This window comes from Poecilia mexicana, unplaced genomic scaffold, assembly GCF_051168715.1.
Source record: "Poecilia mexicana isolate PSO_F unplaced genomic scaffold, ASM5116871v1 scaffold_9, whole genome shotgun sequence".
Classification (NCBI taxonomy): Eukaryota; Metazoa; Chordata; class Actinopteri; order Cyprinodontiformes; family Poeciliidae; genus Poecilia; species Poecilia mexicana.
The window spans coordinates 17,071,249-17,093,226 of NW_028263378.1; the positions used below are offsets into that span (position 1 = coordinate 17,071,249).

General features: G+C 38.3%; 2 protein-coding genes across 2 annotated transcripts; one reads left to right on the forward strand and one right to left on the reverse strand.

Annotated features, from left to right (window-relative positions):
- The first annotated feature begins 904 nt into the window (after positions 1 to 904).
- kctd10 (potassium channel tetramerization domain containing 10) lies at positions 905 to 5,092 on the forward strand. Its single transcript, XM_014988192.2, has 7 exons — positions 905 to 995; positions 2,262 to 2,475; positions 2,555 to 2,724; positions 3,266 to 3,352; positions 3,438 to 3,490; positions 3,575 to 3,770; positions 3,941 to 5,092. Exons 1-7 carry the CDS (start codon positions 993 to 995, stop codon positions 4,151 to 4,153), a joined length of 936 nt encoding a protein of 311 aa, XP_014843678.1. The 5' UTR covers positions 905 to 992; the 3' UTR covers positions 4,154 to 5,092.
- Positions 5,093 to 5,310: 218 nt separating this feature from the next.
- On the reverse strand, positions 5,311 to 14,989 carry myo1ha (myosin IHa). The gene is made up of 31 exons (XM_014988204.2): positions 14,840 to 14,989; positions 14,631 to 14,746; positions 13,477 to 13,675; positions 13,289 to 13,369; positions 12,927 to 13,106; positions 12,748 to 12,846; positions 12,547 to 12,660; positions 12,391 to 12,462; positions 12,175 to 12,294; positions 11,425 to 11,492; positions 11,197 to 11,302; positions 11,026 to 11,106; positions 10,668 to 10,759; positions 10,442 to 10,536; positions 10,279 to 10,325; positions 10,029 to 10,109; positions 9,190 to 9,295; positions 9,003 to 9,120; positions 8,797 to 8,910; positions 8,634 to 8,710; positions 8,482 to 8,550; positions 8,152 to 8,236; positions 7,835 to 7,997; positions 7,667 to 7,750; positions 7,479 to 7,572; positions 7,347 to 7,402; positions 7,131 to 7,266; positions 6,941 to 7,011; positions 5,792 to 5,889; positions 5,618 to 5,717; positions 5,311 to 5,535 (listed from the first exon to the last, which is right to left on the reverse strand). Exons 1-31 carry the CDS (start codon positions 14,987 to 14,989, stop codon positions 5,509 to 5,511), a joined length of 3,099 nt encoding a protein of 1,032 aa, XP_014843690.1. The 3' UTR covers positions 5,311 to 5,508.
- Between the last annotated feature and the right edge of the window lie 6,989 nt (positions 14,990 to 21,978).

The window sequence follows — 21,978 nt, forward strand, 5'->3', positions numbered from 1 at the left end:
GCGAATTAAAATTATTCATTCACAACCTCGTTTAAAGTAAAGCTATTTGTCTGTAATTAAATTAAAGAATTTTCAGCAGTTTTCGTTCTTTAAGTTTATCATGTTTTTACCTCTCCCTTTAAACTGTGCTTGGGACGGTTGACGTCATTTTTATGAACGCGCAGCGGTACTCTGGTGATGTACAGTAAAAGTGACCCCTGTCAAGAAAATCACGTTATGGAACGCGCATTTCAAACTATTTATGTCTTAGTCATGAAATGATAATACATACTTTACTAAATGAATTAGAGATTTTCTACAGCATTAATATGGATGTTATTGGTTATTATTCATTTCAATAATTTACTGATATATTTATTTCATATTTTTTATCCATCTATCCATTGTTTTTACCCCTTATTCTTACACTGGACAAAAAAATCAACCCAGGATGTTTTTGAATTACGATACTTTTGTCTTTAATCATGCGGATTCTGTCAGAGGGTTGTAAATAATTGTGCTGAAATTGACATTTGAATCAGTCAGATAATGTTCTAATTTAATGAGTTTGTTGAATTATTTAACTCATCACTAGCTTGTATAATAATGGGATATTTCCATGCAAAATTTGCACAAAAATGAATTTAATGTCGAATTATTATTCAGTTCTAGCACACAATTCAATTTCAAAAACACATTTCCCTTTTTTCTAGAGTGTGGGTGGATCATGTCTCCTCAGATGTAATATTTATTTATGTATTCTTCAATATAATATTTTAATAAAAATTTAAATATTTAATTATAAAACATCTTCGTTTATTCAAGATTTTTATATTTAATATTTTTTGACAAAAGTATTGTGTTGTCAGGCACTTTTGATCGCTCCTAAACCTATTAGCACTTGAAAAGCCTTTCCTGTCACCGGGCGCTTTTTTCTGCACAACACCGGAAAATAGTGGGTGTTAGCTGACTGGCGTTAGCAAGCAACAACTTCGAAGTCAGCTGTGGGTTCTATGGTAAATATATGGGTTTCTTTCTAACCATAAACAAATTAGTTATTCCTTGGTATCATAATATTTAGAAATAAAGATTATTTAAATGTTAGTATGAAATAATTTACTTATTATAGAATATCTTCGGTAACTCCTAACTATGCTAACTGGCTGCTAGCTACTGAGCGCTAAATCGAAGTTGAAATATCACTTCATTGTTTTAGAAACAAACTAACATCTAATGTTTGGAATCATTAGTGCCTCTTATTTATTTTTTTTTGTTGGATTCGATTTTTCTAATTGTGGAAGCTTTCGTTAGTTTACTGATGGCCTTGATGACGCCGTTTTTTCCCAACTGAATAAAATGTTCATTCCTTTTGAAATGTGACGCGTTCAGAATACTCAAGTAAACATAAATAGGTTTTGACTGATCTGATTTTAATTTTGAACAACTTAAAATAGACTGCACCAGTAATGGTAAGACAAAATAAGTACTTTAGACATTTCATTAAAAATATTTAAGACTTTCTGCTTACTTATTGATACCAAATCATGCAATCAGAGTTTTATTATGGCATCTGATGTTAACTTATATATTCACTTTGTGTGTTTTTGCTTGTATTTGTTATCTCTTTGGATCATTTCTGGTATACTCACCTCTATACCAGATCAATAGGCCCTATGGTGACCACCGCCCAGTCCTTTGGGTAATAATTAAATTTAGAGGTGGCTTAATCGACAATCAGTGAAAGTCATTACAATGTCTTGATAAGGATAATAAACTTTTGATTCTTTTTTGAATATAATTATAAAACCACATTGCATTGATAGTATTATATAGAATTTGTAACTACAAAGTATGGAAGATTATGGATTGGTTATGAAAGTATGGAAAATGAAGTTGCTGCAAGCTTTCAGTAAGCATCCGTCTTTTGAAGGAAATCACAATGAGGACTACAGTGCCTATTGTATAGATGGACAAAATGAGACCAGTTCCAATCTTGAAATGTTTTGTGACAGGGGCTACTCCTGTACAGAGAAGTTCATAAGGTTCATTCATTCTGATGGATTCTCAGTAGGAGACAGGCTGTTGTTCAGCACTTATGATTCCCTTCATAAATCACATTGGTTTATGAAGAAGGCTGTGTGAAGTAGTACCAAAAGGTGTTACTTATGTGGCATTACCCCTAGTAGATAACAAAATAGCACAGACGTTTACTCCACTCTTCATGGACACGTGAATTTAAGGGAGATCATTCAATTTTGGTGTTTTTCCGTGTTTTGTTCCAGGAAGAGATGTCAGGAGACAGTGTGGTGAGCTCTGCAGTGCCAGCAGCTACAACCAGGACCACATCCTTCAAAGGTTCCAGCCCCAGTTCAAAGTATGTGAAGTTAAATGTGGGTGGAGCGCTCTACTACACTACAATGCAGACACTAACGAAGCAGGACACCATGCTTAAAGCTATGTTCAGTGGGCGGATGGAGGTGCTTACAGACAGTGAAGGTAAGCTCTGTATGTGTATTTTTGAACACAGTAACTTGATGTTCTTTTCTTTTACACACCAATGGTTTTCTGTTTATAGGTTGGATCCTAATTGATCGCTGTGGAAAACACTTTGGAACAATCCTTAACTACCTCCGGGATGGGGCGGTCCCACTCCCAGAGAGCCGTCGGGAAACTGAAGAGTTACTCGCAGAGGCCAAGTATTATCTTGTCCAAGGCTTAGCTGATGAATGTTCAGCAGCCTTGCAGGTTAGTTCTTTCATAAAAAATCTGATATCTGATTATGCTTCAAGGCTCAAAATGTTGTACATTAGGAGACGGCATCCTGCATACTTTTGATGTGCCAAGTGGTTATTTGAGACACTGTTAGCTCTTCTGTCTATGAACCTTCTCTGCACACTTTCTCTAACGAGGCATTTTTGTCCACACAATGACCACACTGTGGATATTTTCTCTCTTTTTTTTTCTAGCCATTTTCTGTAACCCACAGAGAAAATCGGGTGTGAAAATGCCAGCAGATTCTGACACACTCAGTCCAGGCCGCCTGGCATCAACAACTATAAATTGTCCAAAGTCATTGTAGTTTCCATTCTTCTCCATTAGTTTGAATTTGAGGAAGTTGTCTGGGTGGCTGAATTGTTTAGTTTCTGCCATGTGATTATCTGACTTTCTATGTGTGCTTTCTAACATTGAATCAAGTATCAGAATTTAGTTTACGGTGCATTTGTCATCATATTTAGTCTGTAATTTAACTGCAGTGTTTAATAAAGGAAATAAAATTGTCTTTCAGAAGAAGGAAACATATGAACCTCTTTGTAAAGTGCCTCTCATGACATCATGTAAGGAAGAGCAGAGACTCATTGCAACCTCAAACAAGGTATGTTCTTGTAGCTTGTACTGAATTTTATGGCGCTATTAAGATTTTTAAATTTTTTTAACTAAGAAACATTTTGTCTTTCCAGCCTACTGTGAAACTGCTGTATAACAGAAGCAACAATAAATATTCATATACTAGGTGAGTGGATCATAATCCAGGTGACTTGCAGTGTCATTCATCAATTTTATTTTTTATTTTTTTATTTTTTTATCTCCTGTCCAGCAATTCTGATGACAACATGCTAAAAAATATTGAGCTTTTTGACAAGCTGTCGTTGCGGTTCAATGGGCGAGTCCTCTTCATTAAAGACGTGATAGGGGATGAGATCTGTTGCTGGTCCTTTTATGGCCAGGGTCGTAAGATTGCAGAAGTGTGCTGCACTTCCATTGTTTACGCCACAGAAAAGAAGCAGACTAAGGTAAATATGCATTTGTTGCGTTTTTTTTTGTCATTAAAATAAATTCTTGGATTGCGGCACTTCTGACCTTCAGTACTCGTCTACCCTGTACAGCCTTTTTCATCATTACTATTACATAGCAGTACATTTTTCACTATAGCTCTTATTTTATTTCTTTGTGAAACACTCAGGTTGAGTTTCCTGAGGCGCGCATCTATGAGGAGACCCTCAACATCCTTCTGTACGAGTCCCACGACGGTCGGGGTCCAGACAACGCGCTGCTGGAAGCCACAGGCGGCGCTGCGGGAAGATCTAGCCATCTGGACGACGACGAAGAGCCCGTGGGAAGAGTTCGTAGGATTCACGTCAAACGACCCGATGACCGCACACACCACCACCAATGACCTCCCTTGTTCTGACCCAGCAGCCTGTGTCTCTGCACCGTGCTTGTGCCTTACAAACACCACGCAAATCACTCTCTCTCTCACTTCCTGTTGTCTTTTACCAGCTTCTCCAAGAGACTGCTCTGAGTGGCGTACATCGGTTTGTGTTGTTTTCTGTTTTTGTGTCTCGTTTTAGTTGTTTAACTGTTGTGTAATCTTAAAAATGACTTCTCCTACAGTTGCTTACATGGATGTTTGCTTCCAGCAGAACAAGGTTTACCCATCGGACTGTTTGTGGGGTGTTTCTGTCAGTATAAATCTGTTGTTTAAGGGTCCAAGCTATGTGACACACAGCAGAACCTGAAGTACAACATGTAATTACTTAAAAAGGTAATGTAGACGGTTTGCTGCTGTTGGTCTGTCAGTGGTGTTATACCACAATGCAACCATACGGTGGCGCTGTTTTACCCCTGGAATGTTACCGTGGCTATTTTGTAGCCTGATAATTAATAAAACTGTATAAAAAAAAGTAATTTTTATGTTACAGTATCACAGAAGAATGCAACAATTTACTCTCTGGATTATATTCTGTTTAGCCAGGACTGATAAATTTCCCTTCACTCCACTATAAACCTTTTATTCTCCAGTGGAGGAAACCTGATCTGTGACCTGAGGTGTTAAATGTACTGAGCTGATTGAATGATGTCTGCTGAGGTTTAAGTGAATGAGTGTAATCAGAGCGAAGCCGGGCAGGAAGGGGATGCCTGTCTACAAGCTTTTAACAGAGATGGGAATTAGACCTGTCCATCACTGCATTCATCAGAATATACTGTCTTGTCTGCATACTTGTATGTTCAAGTCAAAGCACTCATCGATTTTTAGGTCTGTTGTACAGAAGTGAACAAATGATGTTTTATATTTATATATCCTTTATCACAAATAAATTTCTAGATGCATTGATTTTGGTATGTGTTTAATTTCCACATGTTCCTCGTCAGTGAAAATACAAAATTATATAATACATATGGCTTCGTTGTTTAAAGAATTACGTGGGGTATTTTTACCGAGTTTGAGAATAATATGGTTTCCTCAAGTCAGATATTTTTTTGCACAACATCTTTGATTTTTCAACTTAAAGTTAACCTTTTGAATTAACATCTCAGATTTCAACTTTACTAGATAATATATCAAACTGTAGTTTTATTGTAGGTAAATATTGTACTGGAAATTAACTTGACCTAAAACAGATGAAAAGTGTGTTTCTGTCCGATGAGCGATGCAGCTGTTTCAGGTTGGGTGTGTATCCTGTGGACATGATCCTCTCCTAAGGGGTCTCCTGATTAAATATGCAGGGGCTTCTTGCGTGTCCTCACATGTTACCGTGTCTTTGTTCGTGTTGCAACCTGCAGCAAAAAAAAAAAAGTGGTTTGTTTTTTTCTTATTCTCCAGGTGAATTTAAAGATGTGATTATTTGTTTTTACTCACCACCATCAGGTGTCCATTCTTGGCTTTGTACACCATGGCCTCCTGCCCTGTGGTAAAGTCCACTGCGCTCTCTTTGCCAGACTGGATTTCGAGCTTAATGCTGAAAAACGCCAAAGTTGTTGAGTCAATCTGAATGGCAAAACCAGGTGTGTAGTTTTCATATCTTGAACTCACCTGCCCTGAACCACTTTGATTGCATCCTGTTTGTTAGCAATGATGCTGAGTTTTGTTAAAAACTCATACAGGTGATCACACTGTATGATCAGATCTCCCTGAGACAAACAGAGTGACAAATGATCTTGCTAGTTTTTTTTTTTACCAGGAAATGTATAAGTTTTAATGTTTCTGAATCTTCACAAACTTAGTCATCATTAGAATAATTTCTGTATTACCATAGTCATGATCAGTGTCGGTTTAAGTAAAAAATACAAACCCAGATCTTACATTGTGTCATGTATTTGTATTCAAAAGAGTCAAACGTTGAGTAAAACAGTCACTGCAGTTAACAGCAAATCTTTTGGAGTAAGTCTGATCACTTTCCACATCTTGATGATGACATTTCTGTCTATTGTTCTTTTTTTTTTTTTTAACTCAACCTCACATTAAATTGAGAATGTCAGCAATTTTCAAACCTTGAAGATTCTTAGTTGGATTTAGTTCTTTTGCTTTCACTGGGGAGTTTTAGGCACAAATATGCTTTGATTAATCCTCATTGTTGGAGCTGTGGGTGTATGTTAACAGATGTCCAACCCAGCTGTGGATCTCTGCAGCTCCTCCAGAGTTACCTTGAACCTTCTCTGATTAATCCTCTCCTTGCTCAATTTAGATGGATGCCTCTGTTTTGGTAGAAATGCAATTGTTCCACTCTCTTTACGTTTTCAGGAATTGGATTGAAAAGCTCTCTGTGACATGTTCAAAGCTTGGAATTTTTAAAAATTTTGTTTATGGGGTAGCTCTGCTTCTCCACAGCCTTTATATCTGACTCATCTGATGCTGGGTTTCATTAATGTCCTCTAACCTCGGAAACCTTCACAAACCAGCAGGATTTATACTGACATTACATTAAATAAAGTTGGGCTCCATCTGAAGCCTTTTGGTTGCACAGAATTTCTTTAAGAGTATCAGAGTAAGAAGGCTGAATAGAAACACACACCCCACTTTTCAGATTTGTAAAAAAATAAAAATACATGGTCCTGTATCCTTTTCATTCCATTTCAAAAATACTACAAAATTAATTCACCAGCTTTAGTTGATTTATTACATGAAATCCCAATAAAATACATTGTGTGTAATGTAATAAAATAAAATAAAAAAAATACTCACCTTTTGTTTGGGGTCTTCACAAGTTATATGAATTACAATGATGCCATCGCTTAAGTTGCTTACAGATATCCCTGCAACAAGTCCAAACTCAATTTTTGCCCTCCATGAGAACACTAATAATAATAATAATAATAATAATAATAATAATGATAATAATGTTAACCACTGAATAATTGAATGTAGCTCAGACCTTTGAGAGAACTGTACGACACTCGCCGTTTGATCTTGGCTTCCTCCACCAGATGGGCAGCAGTCTTGGTGAGGATGAGCTGCCTTGGCCTTGGTTTGAAGCCGTTTCTGTCGTACTTAATGACGGGGACACTGTACTGCAGAAACACAGAACCCAAATCACTCAGCGCTTGATTTGGTGCTGGATTACGTCAAGCTGGTCATTTCATCCCATTACCTTAATCTGCTCATTGCGAATCATACTCAGAACCCGGATGTTTATCTCTTGTTCGCCTGGAGAAGACAGACCATGCATGTATGTGACCGTCTGGAAACAGAAGTGTGTGGAGCTGTTTTATTTGAAACTCACTGATTCTTGTGTCCAAGAAAGGTTGAGCGATGCTTGGTGGATAACTTTCCTTTTTGCCTTTGAAGATCGCGCTGGTGACAACTTTCATTTGAAGCTGAAAGAACGAAAAAAAATATTAACTACTAAAGCAAAAAAAACAGAGCATTTTATTTTTGTCTTATATGTATGTTGTGGTTAGCGTTTCTTACTTGTGCTTTTTTCTGTGGTGGGATTCCTCGCACATATTTCCGCACCATCAGACGGTAGTGAAGCTTCCGCAGTATCTCTGATGCCTTTAACAAAGCAATAAAATCATCCTCAGAGCCAAAAGTTGACTTTCCATCAGGCTGCGTTGAAACAAACAAACGTTGAATTACCTCAGTGAGCACAGCTGGGGGAGTTAGCCAGGTTGTCTTATCCAAAACTGTCTTTGGCAGATTGTTTTTCAGCCTGTTCAAGTAGCTTTGTCTCACAAAGGCCAGGTACTCTGAGTTATCTGTGCTTTTTGCTTCCCCTCTGTTTATGTAGGCTTTGATGAACCTAAAACAGGAGAACAAAATGCAATTTAGATTAAATGATGTGATGACATTTAGACTTAGGGTGCCATTATTATTATTATTATTATTATTATTATTATTATTATTATTATTATTATTATTATTATTATTATTATTATTATTATTATTTTGCTTACTTCTTGATGACCTTTACAGCCCATGCTCTTTTCTCTTTCTCCTTCCTGGCCTGTGCTCCTCTCCAACACGTCTCAATCTTTGTTGCTGAAGACATGAAATGAAAGTTACGTTTGCTTGCACTTCAGCAAAGTCAGAGGTTTGAATATCTGTGAAATGTTCCTAAGTCTAAAACATAATGTCTGTTTTTTAATCACTTGCTGTTGGAGATGTGATAGATATTCTTAGCATAAAAACTTCTTTTCCAACCCAGTGTATGGTGCTGGTATCAAAGTTATCTTCATGGTTGGCAAATATTTAAGCACCAGTCTGTTTCATGTTCTGATATTTACCAGCCTCTTTCTGTTTCTTGAACTCTCCCTTCACTTTGTATCCTTTATACTTGGCCTGAAGTTTTGATGCTGCAAATCCAAAGCATACAAAACCATTAAAAGCCTTAAGCAGTAATAATAAAGATTTGATTTGAGATTTGAATTAAACTCACCCAAGTCATGTTTGCATTTCTCGTAAGCATCCTCTGTGGCATAAAGGGTCCTGGGATGACGGATGAAGATCTTGGTTCTATAAAAATCCAATCAAGTATTGTAATTTTTGCCTAAACTGGCTTACTGGGTATTTTTTAGGCTGAATTAGAAAGTTTTCTTCACCTTCCCATCTTGTACTCATCAGGCAGGTAGCCCAGGTGTTGAACCAGCAGTTCAACCCCATCAGCAGGTATTCCTCTCCAGTGAGGCCAGGTGGCCGGACACAGGGGTTTGTATCTGTGACATGAGCCAGGTAAACACACACAGGAAACGTTTACACACATGAAATCGAGCACAAATTCATGGGAAAAGATATGTTCTTGCAGGACCTCTTTAAGAAGTCCTCATACTTCCGACGGTAAGCAAAACCAGCTCTTCTGACTCTGAGATGCTCCATCAGGCCCAGGTACTTCACCTGGTGTCTGATCAATGCTTCATCAAACTGTCCTGTGATTGGATGACAGCGATCATAAAACGACCGTGTTGATTCTATTGACCTTTTCTGAGCTGACATACCTGGCTGCTTGGACTCATTGGACTTTAGACAGCGTATGTACCAGGCCTCTTTAGCCATGAGCATCTCTGTGAGCTTCTGCAGGCTGTTCTTAAACTGGGTCGCTACCTACAGACACAGCCGTACCGTCAGTTCAATTGGCAGATACATCATGTATCAATTAAGACTTTTAGTCCGATTGTGGATAACAGATTTTGCCTTGTCAGTCAGAATGTATTATCGCCAGTCTTCAAGGGATATAAATTATGGATATAGGCTTAATTATTTGCATACATCTGTATGTATTCTTATATACATGTTTCTTACATATTCTTAAATACGATGTCTTTTAGCAAACTGCAGAAACACCAGACATTTTCTGTAGTCACAGCAAGCTCAAGGAATCATTCTGGTGGAACATTTCACCACTTTTCTGACCAGAATTGGCAAAGTCCATACAAATCAGTTGGCGTCCACAATATTTTTATTAAGTCTGCTTAACGATACCTGATCTGGATCAGTGTCCTGTTAGAACATTCGATTTTATCCAAGTTTAATTACCAGCTTCTTGATTTTAGGTGAAGTTGATCAATTTGGATGTAGTTTTCCTTTATTCCCTTTTGTGTACGATAGTTCAATGGCCTCTTCAAAGAGCTTCATCCTGAAAATACTTTATGTGGAATTAAAATGGCTCCATGCCTGGAAACCAGTTAACTGAGATAAGCTGCGCCATTTCTGATAGGAACAGTGGCCAAATACCCAATTGGTGTCTGTAAAAATTCATCAAAGATGTTTGTTGCATCATCAGTGCATGAACAATTTTACATTTTATTGTTACCAATAAGAACACAGATGAACTTACTGTCTCTGGTCTCCTCTTGTTTGTTGTGTCCACAGCAGAGAAGCACTCCCTGACAATCGTATTTTTTGACTGACACACCAGCTTTAAAAAGAAGTGAGAATCCACATTAGTGCATGTTTACATCAAGATAATGAATTGTTAAATATCATCCATCCATATCTTGTTTTAATTTACTGCAGTCTTGCAACAACATACGTTTTGGTTACATATCTGTATCTCAATAATTAGAGGTGCAAAAATCCGTACTTACATTTGTTATGTTTCTGTATAACAGGTCATTATTTTTGTCAAGAAAACCTAAAAATGTAAAAAATCAAAAAAAAAAATCTCAAAGTTAAAGGACTGCCACTATGAAATTACTGCAGTCCAGATGTTAATGTGAAAATGGCCTCTGGACTGTGGTTTTATTTTACCCACAACGCAGTAAGTGACCTCCCCGGCGTAATGCAGGAGTCTGAAATCTCCCCTCTCCAGAGTCTTCCGTGTCATTTTGTCGGCCAGTTTGTGTCTGCAGTCAAAGAGGTGGAAACAGAGTCAGAGGTGAACCATAACTCTTTGTCTTCATGAAGGCACAGTCCACTCCACTGAGCAGAAACCTGATGTTTGTGGTCGCTAATAATGCTACAAAATTTAACTCACGTCACAAAGTGCGGGTGATTGCCCATCTTTTCTTCTAATCTCTCCAGAAAGGTGAGATCGGTGGCATCTCCTGGCCTGAGACACTCTTCATCCTGCAGAATCAGATTCAGGTATTTATTTTATTATTGTTAAACATCACTTATACAGCCATATTCAGTAAATTAGCGTATTAATGAAAAGTTCCTTTATTTCAGCAATTTAATTCCCCAAGTCTAATACAATGATGGTTTCCCACTTACAGCTAATGAAAGCATGTGATTTCATAAAATATTAAAGATAACAAAAACAAAATTTTTACTACAAAAATATGGACAAATACGACTGCATTTATGTGAAAAGACTTCTGAGGATTACACACCAGTATCGATATGATTCCTCTGTGTTTCTCCTCAACCAGGTCACAGATGATCTTATTGTTGAAGAACTGAACCGGCTCCCACTTTGAGAACAAACCACTTAGAATAAAGCTAGAAAATGTTGATGATCATTCATTTTGCTTTTTCTTTTTCCATGCTTTGATCAGTCTCACCTCAATTCCCTCAGCTTCGTATTCTTCCTGCTCAGCTTTGAGCGTCAGCTGGATGAAAAGCTGCTGCAGCTTCTCGTTGCAATAGTTTATACAGAACTGTTCAAAACTGACGACAAAGAGGGCAAATATTTCTGTGTTTTTTGTGCAAAGCTCATGTATGATGGTAGCATTGGGCAAAAACGTGTTATATATTTATCACAGAATCAACTATCGGAGAATGCAGCTCACCTGTTAACATAGAACACCTCAAATCCATATATGTCCAGAAGCCCGATAACAGTCTTCCGTGAAGAGTCCTAGCGGAAAATATTGCTATAAAATACTGAACTTTAATAAACTATTCTCTATGGAGGACCAAAACCGACATAATAAAAAATAAAAGAATAAATATATAAATAAAAGAATAAAAGTATAAAAATAAAAGAATAAATATATATTTTGATAAGAAATAAAAGCATAAATATATTTTTGTAGGACCAAAACTGACAAAATAAGAAATAAAATAATAAATAGATAAATAAAAGAATAAATATATAAATAAAATAAATATAAATATAAATCCATAGTTCTCACCCCTTGAATGTTTCCACATGTTGTTATGTCACAGCCATAAACGTAGCTGTATTTTATCTGGAGTTTTATTGAGAGTACATCATGCAAGAAGAAGTGATGGGAAAATGATGCATAGTTCTTTTTGTTGTTGTTTTTTTTTTTTACTTTTCTTTTAAATTACAAGTGTGGTGTGAATTTGCTCTAATACCTTAAGTAAAAACCAGTGAAAACAAGCCTAAGTTAGCAGAAATGTTGCTACCTGTGGGTTATGACTCTTTAATTATCTCAGATTTTTTTTTATTTTTGAGAATGCCATAAAAATGCATTGAATTTTGTGGTTGCAAAAGGAAAAATGTAAAAAGTTCAAGGGGTGTTTATGTTTTAGCTTTGAAAATAAAAACCGGTATGTAAGCTTTTACATCATACCTTGTTCTCCATGGACTCATTAATCCTGTTGACCAGCCAGGTAAAAGTCTGTCCGTAGATGGCTTTGGCCAGGGCGTCTCTGACATAGATGGCGTGGTCTATTGTGAATGGACTGAGGACCTTAAAAATATTTTTATTTAAAAGTCACAGTTGTAGTTGGGAGAAACACAGTTTTGTCACCTAATGAGAGTAAAAGAGGCTTTGGTGTCTGTCCACCTGCTCTGTTTTGGCTTCAATCTTTCTGAATGTAAGTCCTTCCTTAAGGCTGTTGGCATCCACCCCCAGGAGCTGTGAAGGAAACTGAAATGAGTCGCCAGATGGATTTCTGAGCCTCGTCTGGACATCAAACTCAGGAATGTTTGCTTTCCTTACATCTGAAACCCAGTTCAGCTCCGTGTTGTTCTTCAGGAGGGCGTGACCTTTACTGTCCGGATCAAAGTGAACATTTCCCAAATGGAGAACACTCGCAACCACCCTAAACAGATGCTGCACAGAGACACTCAGGTTTTTTTTGGTTGTCTTTTACCAACATGTTCATGTTAATACTGGTTCAAGCAAAGCCATTCAACTTACATTGGTGTTAGTTTCATCAAATTCAATGACTTGCAGGGCATTTTTGACAGACTTCCAGTCGTTTTTGTCATTAATAGACGACACAATGGCACATTCCCCCTGTTGGAAACAAAGAACACACAACTGTAAAATATTTATAGTCGTCATAATTAAGAGTGCTCTTCTGAAGCCATGCAAACCTGCGTTAGGTAGTAGTAATGCTGGACGTCTCTCTCAAGGCCCAGCTGCGTCAGCAGGTCATCGGATCCTCCTTCCACCAGCTGGTAGAAAACGTGGAAGTTCCTTTCTCCATGATTCTGGTGCACAACCCTCGATTTCTCCAGCAGGTAGTTCAGGATGTGGCCTCCAACAGCATCCCCCTTCAGGCATCAAGATTTACATTTGATCATCTTAACATTATATGCAATGCTGACTTTGCTTTCTTTTCATTGGCTTTGTAAGGTAAAAGAAAAAAAAACATGTTTTAATTGTTTTGATCCTTGTTTCTTTTTTTACTGATATATATATTTTTTCCCACAGCAGCATTTGCTTGAGTCCTTACCTGACTGTCGAACTGAATATCCATGTATTTCCCAAACCGACTTGAGTTGTCATTTTTCAGAGTTTTTGCATTCCCAAAAGCCTTTAATAGTAAAAAAGAAAGCTCTTTTATTCAGAATAATCGTCACAATCACCTCTTATTTAAATGCACAGCCGATGTTCTGATAAAATTAGAAGCAACCATTGAACCTCTAAGACAGGGTTGGACATGAGCATCTTGTCTCTGACGGTGTTCATTAAAGTGGTGCTTGGGCAGCTGACGGCATAATACTGCAGGATCTTCTTTGAGGCCTCAGTTTTTCCTGCTCCACTCTCACCAGAGATGAGGATGAAGTGATTGTTGAACTCTGTCAGCATGGTGTGGTAGGCATTATCAGCCAAGGCATAGCTGGATGGATAGATAAGAACTGTTACACATCAAAGGTCTAGTTAGGCAAATATGCGTTAACAGGTTTAAAACGACAAGATTTATATGGATTGGTGATTATATACATTTATAGAGTAATATAGCAAGATTTATAGCAAGATAATAAGATTTATTTTCTTTACAATGCAGATTATGTTCAGATCCAAAGAATTATTGTGGACATTTTTAATTGACTTTGCCTTTCTTAATAAACTAAAACAAAAAGGACACTCTTGATTTGGGCAAACCACCTTAAAAAATGACGTAGATTTTTTTTGTTCCTGGTCAGTAAAATCCCAAATCTTTCAAGTCATTTCTGAAAACAGGATTTTGATAAAGGATATTTTTTCTTTTATTTTTCTTTAATAATCCCATGAGTACATTTCCAGCTGAAATTTTTTAACCATTTTTTTTTTGTTTGTTTGCTACAGGATAGAGTTAAAGATTTTATTGACTTTATTTACACTCTTATTGAACAGTGTACACCAGGGGTCCCCAAACTTTTTCCTGCGAGGGCCACATAACTGTTCCCTTTTCTGGTCGGGGGCCGGTCTTAGTTTTTCGAGAAAGAAACCTTAGAAAACTTTTGTTGACGTGGGGGGGGGGGGGGGGGGGGGGTTCTGGATTACTGCCGACAACATAATCGCGTTTGTAGATAGATTTTTACCGAGAGTGCAAATGGAAAAAAACCGTGAGCGAAACGGTGACTGGTACTGACTAGTATATATTCCATTGAGGGAAACTAAGTTTCATATCTGCTCAAGAGCCCCCATGGTGGTTGAAGAAAAATCCACATATATATGAAAAAAAAACACTGAATGCTCTCTGGTATTGTTCAGGGGGCCGGACCAAATGAGGAGGCGGGCTGGATCCGGCCCACGGGCCATAGCTTGGGGACCCCTGGTGTACACAGTTTGGATGCCCATCAAAAACTCACATATGTGGTGGAAGCTCAAAAAAGTTGACACCCATGTAGACATCCATCTGTTTCTTACTGTAGATGTCCAGGTCCTTGTATGGATTCACAGACACAATCAGTGTGCCAATGTAAGTCTAAGGACACAACAGAGTGAAAACAGTACTTATTTCATCATTCAAAACACATGATTTAATTTAGATGTGGATTTTCTTTTTTCTGGAACTCACATAGATTAGATCCTTGCTGAAACGTTTCTTCAGATTGCTGATCACAGCCACTTCTGTGGTTTCATCCAGAAGGACAAAGTCCTGGATTCCCACTCGGTCCCTGGCGGTCAGGGCACCCTCCACGTCCAGCCGACCCTGTGCAACAAGCATCAGTCATCCCGCAGCTCAGTACTCTGCTAAAAGCTCCTGAGATGGTAAATTGTTGTTTACTGTTAACCCAATGTTGTGTGATCTATTTCTTAGTACATTTTTATTTTATACTATTTAACTTTAATTACCTGAATAGTGTTTGCTAGTTCGTTTTATTCTACAAATAGGAGAAAATTGGGCATAATAAAAACAAATGCAACAGTTATAAACAACACATGCGACAATTATGAATGGATAAAAAGTTTCAAGAAATCTGTTTTGACATCTCCATCTGGATGAACGCATGTTTCAGTAAACAACTCCAAGGGGGAGCAAAGACCAGAAAAGGCACATACAGTCTATTTTGTGGATCTATACCAATGGCTTTGATTATTCATATGAACAAACAGAAGATAATTGCTACACCATTCACAGGGACCTTGGCTAGCAGCCGTTCATTCAATTGAGCTGATGCTCCAACTAAACACTACACAGAGTGCAAAATGGACTGGCAGAGCCTGAAACAGCGGCGTGTTTTAGAAGTATAGTGGGAAAAAAATTCCACCAATCTGTTTAGCATTCACAGCACCAACACTTTGACCAAAGGTTTTCACAGCTTTTGTTGGTTTTATTTTTTTTTTTTTTCACTCCCTCTTTGGAAGCAGAAATCCTTTGATTCCCAACTCTCTCTCTAAAAACATTAAAAAAAAGATAATCCATTGGATCTAATTGACACAAAGCCCTCCTTTCCCCCTCCCTCATCCGTCCGTCCTCCTCCTATGGCCCTCGTTTCTTCTGAGAACGGCCGAGGGGCTTTTTGTCCTGTAAATACCACGGAGGAGAGACAAAACAGACGTCTTTAAAATGCAGTCTACAATCCATTACACATATTCTCCCTGCATATCCATTCAGTAATTATTCATTAGAAAACATTTAACGTCACAGTGAATTTCACACTAGGCAGTCGAAACACAATGGAGGAGATTTGGCCTATTTTGGGGGTGAGGAGTTGTGGGTGGGGCGGGGGGTGGCTGTACAGAGGAAGGGGTGAAGGCAGGAGAGGGCGGAGGGGAGCAGTATTTGTCTGATCTGAGAACCTCTGAAACGGGTCCGTCTTGAGACAACGAGACAGACTAAATAGCGCAGTAACGGTCCGTGCCCTGCTGCTTGCTGTGACACTCATTTAGGGTGCTCCAGTGTGCCCCGAGGGCAAACAATAGACCCTTGTTCTTGGCAATCTTGTGCTGTAATTTGGACTCCATTACTTTGCTCATATGGGGCCCCATGGACGGACAGAGGAGGCTAGTCAGATGAGTGTTTTTTTTTTTCCCACCTGTCAGCACGGCACCCCCAGTCTTCTCAACCCTTACTTGAACAATACGCCTCACCCTGTGCTCCCCACCAATAACCCTCACACGACCCCCTTCCCACAGCACTCCCCTCCCACTCACCCACTTTAAGCCTATGAGACAGGTGAACAATATCATTGAAGGAACCCTTTTTTGGACGTCAGAATCAATCTGCTGATATGATGGTGGTGTCGCTACTCCAGGGTATCTGTGACACCCCCTTCTTTCATGGGAACAAACTTCTCTCTGGGCAGCAAACGGGGACAATCTGCTGGGACAGCGTGACTTCGGGTTGCCATACAGTGTTACAAGCAATAACATGGGCAGATAAGCTGCTGTCAGGAGATTGATTAATTCAGAGGTGATGATAATGCCGGTGTTTTCGGCCTTTCGGAGCAAATCTGGAGGTTTGCCGTTTTCGTTCAGCTCATTCTTTTGCAGAAAGCAGAAGTGTTTTTAATGACACCGGCCCTGAAAAGCTGAACACTAACTGGGCGTTCTCAGTGCAGGAGGACAATGGCGTATGAACATGATGAGGAACCTGGCAACTGGAGAGGTTCTCTATATAGCCTCGTGAACACGGGTGCATCAAAATAGATTAGATAACCATTAAAAGTTTATTTCTTAAAAGTTCATTTCGGCAATTCCATTCACAAGGTGAATCTCAAACTCGGATTAATTTATTTGATGCTGGTGATTGTGATGAATATGGCTTACAGATAATGGAAACCCCTTAATTTAGTTTCTCACAAGTTAAATTCTTGCAATAGAGCAAAAAATGACAAGGTTGAGGAATTACAGCAGAAAAATAAGAAAAATTTTATATAATCAGATGTCCAAATCTGTAAACAAACTGAGAAAGGAATATTGGTACACAGAAGAGAGCCAAACCGCACCTAATCCACCAAAGAGTCAATTGCATCTTTGACAACAAGATTAAAACTCCAGAGGTTTCTAAAGAAGCTGGTTGTTGACAGAGTTCAATATTCAACCATATCAATGGAAAATTAAAAGAAAGGAAAAATGCGGCAGGGAAATGGAGACATACAATATGGACACTGCAGCTTCTTACGTATAAAATTAATGGCTCACAGGTCTCAAAACTTGATGTGCAAACAGGTAATTCACCTATTTGTTTCTGCAGTATTGGGGCAGAGATGCATCCAAATGCTGCAGGAGATTCACAAAGTGTGGACTGAGCTAACAGTGCTTAAACCGAGCACAGACATCCCATTCAGTATTGAATAGCAATGACTAGAAGCAATAGAAATCTTGTTCAGATGCAACTGACGTTTTTATTTTTCTCACACATTGATGCCCTGGGCAATGAGCCATATTACCAATATCAAAACACCACCACAGCATCATCCATTGAAGCCCATCCAAGTGCCGGTGCAGATACAGTGCAGTACAAGACATGGATGCATCTTTACATAGACTGAGATTTCTGTATTTTTTTTATTTGTTTTTATTTAATGCAATTTTTAAAATTTCTGGGTAAATCAACGTTTTTATAAGCTTGTCATTCTTTGCTCTATTGCAAGCCGTGGTCATCAAAACCAACAGAAATAAACCCTTGAGCTATGCTGCTCGCATCTGTTTAAAAAAGTTCACTTTTTAATGAGATTCTGATTTATTGAAAAGCACCTAAAATGCATACTGACCAGTTCAGTTACACAATAGACCATCCAATCTGACACAGCGTGGAAAGTGAGATTGTGTAATGAATCCCCGAAAGCCACTGTCAGATCAGGTGAATCGCCTCAGAGAGTAAGCAAGTGTATTTTAATTAAGAGATGGTCCCTGAACTTGGTCTAGAGTGTCATTGTCGCCTGAGACGGAGTGACCTCATCGGTGTTGAGAAGTGGAGTTATCTTCTCATGAAAGAGGGGGAGGTGGAGCGGGGAGCCGTTGTTACCTGCTGATTCGCTTCATTAATTTACTCACAGACAAGAGAATTTATCCCCCTCTTACAATGGAAAAAATGTCAGCTGTTGACCTCAGCGTAAGCAGAGAGGCGTCTTACAAATCTATCTGCTACTTTGATATTAGCAACTACAAGTGAGCTGTTGCTGGCAGATTAAGATCATAAATAGCATATTACTTCAGTACTCTTTTTTTTTTTTTTTTTTTTTACCTAAAAACAAGTTAGAAATGAAACTACAGTGTGAAAAAGTTCACAAATATTTTTACAAATTAAAGAAAAACATAAAAAACATGTAAAAATAGCACAAACCAAGCATAAGAAATGTACTATCAACATGAACATTTTACCCAAGAGCTGTAACAAATGTAGCTTTTAATTAGATTACTTGATAAATAACAAATGTATCTTTCTAATTTTAAAACTGATCCACCTGCAGTTGCATTCTCTATTCTTTTGGTGTTTGAGAAGTTGGATTTTCTTCACATTTTTCAGTTTTAAATTTCTTATCTAATTTTACCAAAGGAAAAAAAAAATTCCCAAGAATCCCCAAGGGGAGCAATACATGAGCTGAGTAAAATTTAGAGGTAACGTGAACTTTTTTCAGTCACTTAAAACAAAATCAAACCTGCATTTCCGAAGCTTTGTTAGTCTCCTATCCGGACGCTGAGTTTCCGCGCAGCTCCAAAGCTGAAGGCTTCCCTTCTTTCTGGAGAAGTTAGACGAAAATAGAGAGTCCTCCTGTGTCTGTTTGCATGGAGGCTATCAGTGAACCTCTAGACTGTTTTCCACAGCAGCCTGTTTACTGTCTTTTCGTCCCGTCCTTCTTTCATGTTGTTTGTGGTGTCAGTATAATGTTGGTGAAGTTTATGTGGAATCCAGTGAACAAATGTACTGATGCCCTGAAGCTCAGGGTGCTGCTTAATGATTCATGTCTCAGAAGGTGGAGAGACGGAGAGATCTTATTCAGTGCTTACCTGGCTATCTTAGTGTAACGTAACAAGACAGAAACAAGATCCAAAGCACACCAACTTATCACCCTTTACCTCTCTCGTTCTCTCTCCAATCTCCATTACATCACAACCACAACAAGAAGCTCCCAGTTACATTATTTCTTCTGTGACATGTCAGGTCTGGTTTCTGATCTGTGAGCCACTGTGGGTCCCAGTCATCATCGGGGGGCTTGTGTGTTTCAATCTTGAAGTCCTCTCAGCTCCCTCACTCAATTAATACTTTAAGAATCAATTTTTGATGTAATTTCAGTTTTGAATCTTTTTTAGGGGATATGCCTCTTTCAGCGTTGTACATTTAGAGACAGACTTTTTTTTTTTTACGTACGGTTCTTTCCGAATTCAAACTTGGCCAGACTGATGTCTGTTAGCATCAGTTTTTTTAGTCTTGTCACAGATTCTCTGTCAGAAGTAAGTCTAGGATTTGACTGGAACATTTCAACACCTGCAACTATTTTGACACGGGGGGGAAAAAGTTCCCCTTTGAGCAGGACGTTAGCCTTAAACACACAGTCAGAGTTACAACAGCGTTACAATCAGATGGCTTGGATTAGCGTTTTGCAGCAGGTCTTATTTGAGTATTTTCCTCTGTTTATCTGTCTATATGTCAAATCAGATCAACTTCACTGTCTCTGATGAAGAAAATATCTCATACCACAATGCTGCCAACACCATGCATGTATATATTGTATATCAACCCAAAAATAATACTTTTTTTTATAATCTAACCAATTTCTTCATCAAGTTCATCGTATTTCATAGCAAAGATGTGGCAAAAAGCAAATTGAACATTTTGTAGCTTTCTAAAAACAATGATTTTCTTCTTGCTGCTCTTCCATAGAGGACAGAGTTTGTGACTAATATAGATTTTCTCGACAGAGTTGCGAGTTGCTGAAACTTCTCCAAAAACCTCTTCGCTGCTTATCTGATCAGTGCTCTCGTTGCTCAGTCTGTCAGTTTGGGGGGGTTTCATAACCTAACCCTGCTTTAAACTTCTCCATAACTTAATTCGTGGCCTCTCTGGTGAGTTCCTTGCTCTTCTTGATACTATTTCTCCAGTAATAAAGGCCTTCACAAAACAACTGGATCCATGTCAAAATGACTCATTCGGTCACATGTGAAGGTATTTAAGTAAAGTAGATTGATCAGGGCTAAAGAGGGTGGATTTTTATTTATAAAAAGTTAGAAAAGGATGCATATTTTTCCACTTCAGAAGTGTGCATCCATTCATGTTTGTCTGTAAATATAATTCAACATTAAGACATATTGAATTTTGTTGGTAGGATGCAAAAAAAAATAAAAGTGGAAAAACTCCAAGGAGAATGAAAACTTTTGCACCCTACAATGTGTTTGATTGCATGACTGGAGTCATGCAATCAAACCTTCTCCAGCCATCTTTGTTTCTCTGGTGACTTTTAGGAGAAAAAGAAACTAAAGCTCCAGTCACTTAATGACCTAATTGGTGTCTGGGAAGCTTTGAGTCAATTGACTGTAATGGATGAGCTGTTGAGTGTTCAGCACAATAAATAATTCAGTCTCCACTCGAGAAAAGTTGTCAAGGTTACTTCTGCCGTTGCCCCACCTCTCCTCCGCCCCGTCAATGCTTGTCCAATCTTAACAAGCTTTGTGCTACCCACTGGGCTCTGATTCAGCACGAGACCCAGCAAATCCAATTACACAGGAGTCAGAGAGGTTGATTTTCCCATTATAGATTCCATGCTGAGAATGAGAGCTGATGATAACACTCAAATCACTTCACTGCTGCCCCCTTATGCTTTCCTCTTTTGCATTTTGTGTCTGGTTCATTGTTTTCCTCGTTTTATTCCTCCATATCTTCCTATCTAACGCATTTTTTCTCGAAACTATTTTCTCTTCCCTTTTCTTTGGATGCATTGTCTTTTTATAGTGCAACAGTTTAATATTTCAAGGTGTAACAACAGTTGGGGCCCATCATCACTTTGGTTCCAAAGTGATGGGTCAGTCAGATTACTTTATAACTCACCTAACAAAAGTTTAGTCTTACTAAAAAAAAATAAATAAAAAAAAAAAACTGAAAAATAATTGGATTGTTTCATAAAAAACATAATTAAGTTTGACTTTTCATGCCATGGTCACTACAACAATTAAGTTTGATGTTGTAATGCCACATATAAACTAACAAAAAACTCTTTACGCAACTGCATTATCTGCGAAAAATAAGAGTTTCGCACCACCTTCACTCTTTAAGGCACTGGCGCTGCCTCAAAGCGGAGCCTTTGGAGTTGACACAAGCTCCCAAAGGTCAATTCTGTTGACCTTCCTAAAGATCCAATAAAGGGATTCTGGACAGCGGGATTGAAAAGTGCAGCTTTCTATCAAGCAAAGTCCTCTGTTGTGTGGGAGAGACAAAGAAGGAGATGAGACATGCAGAGGCATTTTTTTTATAAAGCTAACACTTTGATGGTATATTTTTTTAAAATCCTGTGGCTAAGTTTCTTTTTAGCTCAGACACAAAAGAATTCCGGTTGTAACATGGTGGTGGCAGCGTCATGCTTTGGGAGTGTTTTTCTTTTTCAGAAACAGAGAGGATCGTCACAGGTGATGGGAAGATAAATGGCGCAAACAGACAAGCTGTTCGATACAGAAAAGTTCTTGACACTGAGCTGGAGGTTTACCTTCCAACATGCATACAACCAGGCAAGAAATAAATGAATGAAAATACTGGGAATCATCGTCAAAATTTGAAAG

Bases quoted from the DNA above. Each gene is read 5' to 3' on its own strand.
- myo1ha (XM_014988204.2), bottom strand. From the start codon at position 14,989: ATGCTTGTTGCACAGGGTCGGCTGGACGTGGAGGGTGCCCTGACCGCC. The intron at 10,537-10,667 runs GTGAGTTAAATT...CTTTGACTGCAG, and splicing joins AATCACCCGCACTTTGTGAC to ACACAAACTGGCCGACAAAA. The intron at 5,536-5,617 runs GTGAGTAAAAAC...TTTTTGCTGCAG, and splicing joins AGAATGGACACCTGATGGTG to GTTGCAACACGAACAAAGAC.
- kctd10 (XM_014988192.2), top strand. The intron at 3,353-3,437 runs GTATGTTCTTGT...TTGTCTTTCCAG, and splicing joins TCATTGCAACCTCAAACAAG to CCTACTGTGAAACTGCTGTA. The intron at 3,491-3,574 runs GTGAGTGGATCA...TCTCCTGTCCAG, and splicing joins AATAAATATTCATATACTAG to CAATTCTGATGACAACATGC.